At 56.0% G+C, this 7,956-nt stretch overlaps 1 protein-coding gene across 1 annotated transcript in view; it reads right to left on the bottom strand.

Moving 5' to 3' along the window:
• Positions 1-7,350, bottom strand: part of LOC117245119 — a 10,291-nt gene extending 2,941 nt beyond the window's left edge. Inside the window, exons 1-2 of the mRNA XM_033517767.1 lie at positions 6,961-7,350; positions 2,570-2,745 (exon numbers count right to left, since the gene is read on the bottom strand). Of these exons, the coding sequence (XP_033373658.1) occupies positions 2,570-2,745; positions 6,961-7,327 (543 nt within the window). The 5' untranslated portion in view covers positions 7,328-7,350. The remainder of the gene's footprint in view (positions 1-2,569; positions 2,746-6,960) is intronic.
• Positions 7,351-7,956: the final 606 nt, after the last annotated feature.

Below are 7,956 nucleotides of genomic sequence, written 5' to 3'. Positions count from 1 at the left end.
CACAGCCCACCCTGTCCCACAGCCCACCCTGTCCCACAGATCACCCTGTCCCACAGCCCACCCTGTCCCACAGAGCACAGTGTCCCACAAACCACCCTGTCCCACAGACCATCCTGTCCCACAAACCACCCTGTCCTACAGATCACCCTGTCCCACAGATCACCCTGTCCTACAGACCACCCTGTCCCACAGAGCACCCTGTCCTAGAGATCACCCTGTCCCACAGATCACCCTGTCCTACAGCCCACCCTGTCCCACAGCCCACCCTGTCCCACAGAGCACACAGTGTCCCACAGAGCACAGTGTCCCATAGCCCACCCTGTCCTACAGATCACCCTGTCCTACAGCCCACCCTGTCCCACAGATCACCCTGTCCCACAGCCCACCCTGTCCCACAGCCCTGGCAGCTCCCTGGACTGAGCAAGGAGGAAGAGCCATTCCAGAGCCATCCAAAATGGGGCCCAGCCCCTGCAGCAGGGGGGTTCTGAGTGCCAGTTTGGAGGCCAGATTGGAGATATCCCTTCTTGCACCTTATTTCTTCTTTGGAGAGCTTTGGAGAGCTCTTATCCCTTTGCCTCAGGGATAAGAGGAAGGACACACAGTGCCATGGGCCTGGGGATGCTCCCAGGAGCTGACAGTGAGGCAGAGTTGGCCAAACCTTACCCCCACCATGTTTCAGCACAAGTGTGGCACTCAGCAAGGCTCAGTCCCCAGTGACTCCATTCCAGCTCCCAGCCAGAGCCAGCTTTACCTCCCTGTACTGGAGGAGATCCTGGCTGAGCTGGTGTCCAGCCTCAGCTCCCCAGCACTTTTCCAGCTGCCTTCCCTGCAATGGGTGGGGTTGGGGGCTCCTTGCTGTGTTCGGCTCCTCCTGGTTTGGCCCTGATGGAGCCACAGGTGGTGGTGATGGTTTGTGCATCCCTTCTGACGAGGTCTTGTAGCCCAGGAGACCCAACAGTCCTCAGGCTGGAGGAAACCAGGGGGTGAGACCAGGGGGTGACCCTCACAGGAGCACCAGCACTGTTGGTTAAGGGCCAAAGGAGGTCCTGAACCACAGGGAAATGTCACAAGTCTCCACATCAGAACTTCTCCAAGTCCCATCTTCCAGAGCGTTCCAGCTGAGTGAATGCTGGACCAGGTCTCTGTACCACTGAAACTCCCTCCCAGCCCCAAGCACCACGAGTTTTTCTGCTGCCTCACCCCACCAGCTTGTGCTCGGGGCCACAGGAGGATGGAGACCCCCTGGAGCCCACCGTGCTGCCAAGCCTGGCCCCCACCTCCCCTGCACACCACTGCCCCTAAAAAGCCAAACCACATGCCTTGCTCCCAGCTGCTGGAGAACAGCCAGGAACCACTTCCAGACTGCGTCACCATATTCATGGCCTCTCTTGGGCTATATTTAGTTCTGTGACTGCAGGTTTTTCTGGACGTCGAGTTGCTAAAGAACTGGCACTCCCCACTCAAAGCAGCGCTCATCCCAAAGGGGAGCTGGGCTGGGAGGAAGGAGCTGGGCTGGGAGGAAGGAGCTGGGCTGGGAGGGAGGAGCTGCACAAGCTGAAGGAACCCTGAGCATCCCCCAGGTGAGCTTTGCCTTGCTGACAGGAACACCCAGCACACCGCAGTTTTAGCCCTCCCCATCTCCTCTGCTGGGAAGTGCACGTGGAGCTGGGGAGCTTGTGCAGAGCCAATTTCGTTTTGCCATAGCCAGCAGATCTGGAGAGGATGTGAACCTCAGCACCAAAAGCTGCCTCACAAAGAGGTCACAGAAAAAGGGAGGGAGGAGCTGTGGCTGTGCTGCACATCAGCCTCTGTGGTCCGCAGGGTTTTTACGAGGCTGAGCTCAGAGGCACTGACTCAACCAGCGCAGCCTCCCTCGGGTCCCCGAGCGCTCCAGACTGGCCTGCAGCAGCGCAGGGGATGGCAGGAGCCATCTCTGGGCATCCTGCTGGCTCCTGTTGGCTCAGGGACAGCTGGGCGGCTGCCAGACCTTGTGGTTCTCCTTCTGCTTCACTCTGATACCTGGGACAGTCCTGGGGTGAGAGCCCTGCCCAGGAGATGCCATGGATGGCTCCATCCATGTCCTAGTGCAGAACTGGGGGAGCTCTGGGTAACCTGGTCTCGTGGAGGATGTCCCTCCATGGCAGGGGGTTGGAATGAGAAGAGCTTTAAGGTCCCTTCCAACCCAAACCATTCCAGGATTTAATTACGTGATTTTATGAAGCCAGTGCGTGGTGATCCATGGCCTTAGACATGGTTCAGCCACTTTCTTCCAGCCTGCAGGAACCTAAAATCTGCTTTGGAGTTCACTGTATGAGGAGGTGGAGCAGTCCTGGAATGCTGATCTCGACATGAAGTGGCAGAATTTCCCAGGTCAGAGAGGACCTCAGGAGGTCTCTAGTTCAACTTTCTGCTCAAAGCAAGGTCAACTGCAAGACCTCATTGTCCCGTGGGGCTTGGAAACCTCAGAGGATGGAGACACTACAGCTTTCCTGGGCAAGCTGCTGGTGCTTGGCTGCCTTCATGGAAAAAAACGTGTCTTCATCACCAGTCTGAGCTTCTCATAACTTACCTCATACCTGTGGTGTCTCCTCCTCTCACCATACACTGCTCTGAAGGCTCTGGCTGTCTTCTCAAACACCTCCTCACAGGTACTGCACAGCTGCTTTACATCCCTCTGAATCCTCCCCTTCTCAAGGATAAATATCCCACTGCTGTTCTCAACATCCTGGAAAGGGGAGGAACTACCTTCAGAAAGAAAAGGGGGAAGAAAAAAAAAAAAAAAAGAAAGAAAAAAAAAAGTAAAAATAAAAGTAAAATAAGGAGAATACCTCAAACTCTTGTGACCCTCTCCAATCCCACTCCAAGTGAGAGCAAATGAGAAGTTCCCATCCCATCATACTCTGGGCTGCTCTAAGAATCGGGAACAATAAATCAACTGACTTCAGTCCAAGATGTTCCCATCTCTTTGCTGACACCAGATAACACAGGGCTGTGAATATTCCCAGCCTGGAACAACGCTGAAGGAGAAGCTGCTGTCTGCAAGGCAGGGAAGCAGAGATACTTAATAGGTAAAACAAGGGAAAAGGAGGCTCCAGAGGTCTCAGGTAAATCTGTTAATCCCACCATGCCTTGATTTCCCATGCTGCTCCTGAGGAACCAGTGGCTGAATGCACAGAGAAGCAATTGCTGCCTGATCAGCCTCTTCCCCTTGGCTGAATCTTCTTCTCTGTGCTGATTTCACAGACCCTCAGCACAAGCCAAACCCAAAAATCAGTGCTCACATGGTCAAGGTGAGCTCTCCAGGAGGTGAGCTGTATCTTTTTCCAGGCTGACAGCAAGATTAAGAGGTGCTGGAGGCACAGGAGTGAGCTCCATCCATCAGGAGCAGATCTGGGGATCACCATCATCAGCCATGGTCAACCATTTCCCTCCAGCTCCAGCAGTGACCCTCAGCCAGCAGTGACCAAGGCCAGCCCTGGTGACAGAGACAGCAGTTCCAGATGTGCAGCTGTGGATGGGGAGGCTGCAGAGTGGAAGTGAGCAGGGCTGTGGAAGGTGTGATGGAAACACAGGCGCTGTGAGGAGGAACAGGACATAACCAGAGGTGACCAGGCAAGAGTGACCGTGAGCTTTGGGTCTGCTGGAAAGGACCAGCTCCCGTGACAAAAGGCCATTGGGAGCTGGCATAAAGGTGAGAGCAATCCAGGAAGCTTTTGGAAGCCACCAGCAAGACTTAAAGAGGGTCAGGAGATTGTAGGGCTCATCTCGAGCTACTCATTAGCCACAAGGACTCTGGCCTTTCAACCAGGCTAATTACTGATTGCTCAAAGGATAACACTTCCCACAGCTGCTAAACTTGCTGACACTGGGCCCTGGATGTCTTCTATTCTGGGAAGGGGGAGTGGAGTCTCCTAGTGTGAACTTGTGGAGCTGGGCAAAGCCACACTGGAGCAGAGATAAAGTCAAGGACAGCTGCAGCTGCTTGACAATCGTTCAAAATGAGCCACGAGTCACTGACTTGGCTATTCTGGGACGAGCTGAAGAGCCAGAGAGCTGGGGAGAACGAATTCATAGCCTGCTCACACAGAAATGGACTGCAGCAAGCCTGGACCTGACCAGTGCCCAGGCACGTTTGTCAGGGACCTGATGGGAGATGCAAATCTCTGTCCCTGGTCACCAGTCAGGAGCCTTGGCTGCAGATCTGCCTTGGGATTGATCTACCAGAGCTCACAGGGCTCCAGCAGGGGAGAACCACACAGGCTCCCCAAAATTTGCAGAGAGAATTCGCTGCTTTGAGGACTTTTCAACCCTTCAGGTTGCCTGAAATTGGGTCAAAGCTATTGCAGGGCTGCCATGCCTGAGTACAACTGCTGCTGAAGCTTCTAGAGAACCTAGCAGAGGTTTCCCAAGTCAGAATTTATTGGGGAATGGGGTGGATGAAGCTTGTGATATTCCCCTGAATCTGCAACCAGTGACCAGAATAATCCTATCAAATCTTTGCCTAAGGCTGGAACCTGAATTGTTTATGTGCTGTATTTTGTGTTTCCCAGCTTTTGGGTGGGAGCACTGGGCTGGGAGGTTCTGATGAGGCCCAGCAAAGGTCTGTTCCCTGCCTCCAGTAATCCCAGTGTTGCTGAGACTGACCTGACCCCTCACAGCCCAGTGCAGGTCACCTCCAGAGCTGCAACACTCACAGAGACAATTAAGCTCATTGGGAGCTCACCCAAAGGACACCCGGCCTTTTGAGGTCACCCCCTGCATATGCTGGAAAGCAGATATGATCTCATTAGGCAAATATTTATGATCAATATTGTCCACACTCTGGCAATGAACAGCATCACTTGGAGCAAGAAGCTCTCCAGGGATGGATGTGGGTTAACACAAGAGCCTGGGCTGAGCGTCAACCTCTGCTCACCTGGCTTGAAAACACCCACATTTAGCCTAAACATTTTTTTTTCATGATTCACCAGGAGATTAATTAGCTGCTTGGAAACCCCAGATATTAATTATTGATTATGTAAAAGATTTTGTTCATCACAGTTGCTGAGCTTGTCAGTGCTGCAGGACAGGATGGCTGAGGACATCAGGACGGAGGGGAAGTCTGGATGGGTGCTGGAGAGAGAGTGGATTTGCCAACAGTTTCCCATGGTGGGGCCTCTCCACAAGGTAGAAGGGCTCTGAAACAGGAGCCAAGTGCGACAGGGAGAGCCCAACTCAAACACAGCTGCCCTGAGGGGCAGGGAACTGAGGCAGGGGACAGCGAGACCCGGGCAGGAATCAGACACGGGTCCCCCCTGCACCCTGGGGCACCTGAGCTGGCGCTTGGGCTGTGCGAAGGGCAGATACCCACATGGTCTCCCCCTCGCAGGGCCACACCGGCTCCACCGGCCCAGTTTGGGTGCCACAGCCCCCTCCTCGGCCCGGTTCCCCGGGCAGAAGGAGCCGCAGCAGCGCCGAGCGCGGGTGGCAGTGATAAACCTCCTGCGACGCCCGGCAATTAATCTTGCGGAGCGGTGAGTCAGAGTCACCCGGAGCTTCCTCCCCTCACCCAGAACCAGCCACCGCCGTCTCCAGAAGCTCTCGGCTCCAGGGACCTGCAGATGCCACCTGGTTGGGGAGAGGGATTTGGATTTTTATTTTTATTTTTGGTGCTGTGCCGTCACTGAGAGGTGCTGGATCCCCCTCCGGACCTCCGCACTGCGCCCGAGGGAAACGAGACCCATCCACACCCACATGTGCCCGCCTCTCTCTGCAGAGGAGTGGGGTGCTTTAGTCCCAGCTTCTCTGGCCATCAGGAAGGCGAGAGGGAGATGCCATCCTCATGATAAAGCCCGTATAAAAAAAGGTGTCAAAAGCCAGAGGGGTGGAGGAGGCGAGAAGGACGTAAATAAAGCCCCCGGGAGGGAACGGGTATATTTAATCCCCACCAAGAAAATGCCCCCGCACATTTTCCCCCTGTCCCCACCCCCCAAACCTGCCGTGCTCCCCAAACTTTCCCAAGCTTTCCCGGGGAGAAGAAAAAAAAACAACCTCTTCCCGCCTTGCCCTAGGCATGAATGCAGTTTGCAGTTTTAACAGCAGATGTCTCTCCTATTATGATTTATAAAAATGCTTAAAATAAATAATGCAAACATATTTACAGGAATGAATTCCTGCTCCTGAGCGCGTTTGTCACTCGGAGGCTCCCGAGCAGGAGCGCCTCGCCGCCTGAGTGCCTCCCGCACAGGCTCCCCGCTGCCCCCCCGCCGGCGCTGCGGCGGCTGCCAGGAGCCCAGGGCAGGGTGGCCAAATCCCAAATCCCCCCCTCCACTCCCCTCCCCAAAGCCCGGCTCTGGGCCCACACCGGCGTTTCAATACAAATGTTGTATAATCAACGCGTTAAATATTTAAAATGGTCGCGCAGGAGAGCTGCCCGGCGGTGCCTGATTTCACACATCCTGACAATTTCACGGACCTCTGGGCTTACGTTTCTTGGCAAATAATGAAAGGCGGTGGGAGCCCCCTTCCTCGAAGGGCACGTTGGGGAGGTTTGCCCTGGCCGCAACTCCTTCAAACGCGATGCGACTTGTGCATCGCCTCTCCCACCTCCGCGCCCAGCCATGTCCAATGCTTTTAAGCGTGACCTTGGCGCGGGGCGGATGCGGCCGTCACGGCCCCGAGGTGACTCAAAGGCAGAGCGGGGGCCCGGGGAGGGGGCACGGCCGGGGGGCAGCTGCCGCCAGAGCCGGCGCTTCCAATGGAACAACTTTTTCCAGGGCCGCTCCCGCAGCCGCGCTCTCCCCGGCACACAAAGAGCCGGGGTACCTGCGGTGATGCGAGTGGCCCAATTACCGCTCCGCACCCAGGCTGGCTGTTTCCATAGCTTCACGGCACAGCGCTTCCCTCTCCCGAGGCCATCGGAGCAGGACCCGGCATCTTATCAGCGATCATCCTGCCACGCAGCGCTCCTCCGGGCCCTACCTGCCGACGGCCGGTCTCGCTGGCAACGCAGGATAATATCTTTTCCCACCAGAGCCGTGCGATGATTTCTTCCCGCTGTAATTTTGTCTCGCTTCCAAAGGCTCTTGCATAAGCGGTGCCGGGGAAGCAGAGCACAAAGCAGGGCAGCTGCGGGAGCTCCCCCGGGCAGAGGATGGGGTGAGAGGCTGTCCCAACCTGGGGGACACCCCCGAGAGGCTCTGGCGCTAAGGAAAGGTGAGAGGAGGCATCTAAAAGGACGAATGTGTGCCCCTGGCCAAACCCCACTGGCAAGCTGTGAAGCTGAACCAGGAGGACAGGGAGGTGGAGGGCAGAATTTCCTCCCCAGTGAGCCAGATCCTCCCTGCATGAGAGCTCCACGGGAGCCCAGAACCACACCCTCCCAAATGAGGCCCAGAATTTGGGCTGGAAAGCCTTCTCCAGGAGGAGAGGGCTGTTTGTGACCTCCTGAAGGGATGACTTGCCCCAGTTCATTGCCTTCTCACAGGCTGCCTCGGTGAGGAGAGGAAGCACAGGGCGTGCAGAGGCACGAGGTGTCTGTGCTGCAGCCTTTGTCACGCTGGACAGACACATCCCAGGGAGCACGAGCAGGAAAATCGTGAACCCAATTCCCTGGCGTTTTCCCAGTGAGGGTCTCACGTCCTTCCCCGCCTCAGCCAGAGCCACAGGCAGAGCTGCACATCCCACCCACTCTGCTTCCCAGCTCCAGAGCTGGATCCATGGGCAAAGCCAGGAGAGAGAACCACCAGCCCCCAGCCTGGTCAGAGCACCAGCCAGCCATCACACCCTGTACAGCCATCACACCCTGTACAGCCATCACACCCTGCACAGCCATCAAACCTGTACAGCCATCACTCCCTGCACAGCCATCAAACCTGCACAACCATCACACCCTGCACAGCCATCAAACCTGCACAACCATCACACCCTGCACAGCCATCACACCCTGCACAGCCATCAAACCTGCACAGCCATCAA

The sequence above is a fragment of the Parus major genome, chromosome 13 (assembly GCF_001522545.3).
Source record: "Parus major isolate Abel chromosome 13, Parus_major1.1, whole genome shotgun sequence".
NCBI classification, from domain to species: domain Eukaryota; kingdom Metazoa; phylum Chordata; class Aves; order Passeriformes; family Paridae; genus Parus; species Parus major.
This window is presented reverse-complemented; position numbering and strand designations above follow the sequence as displayed.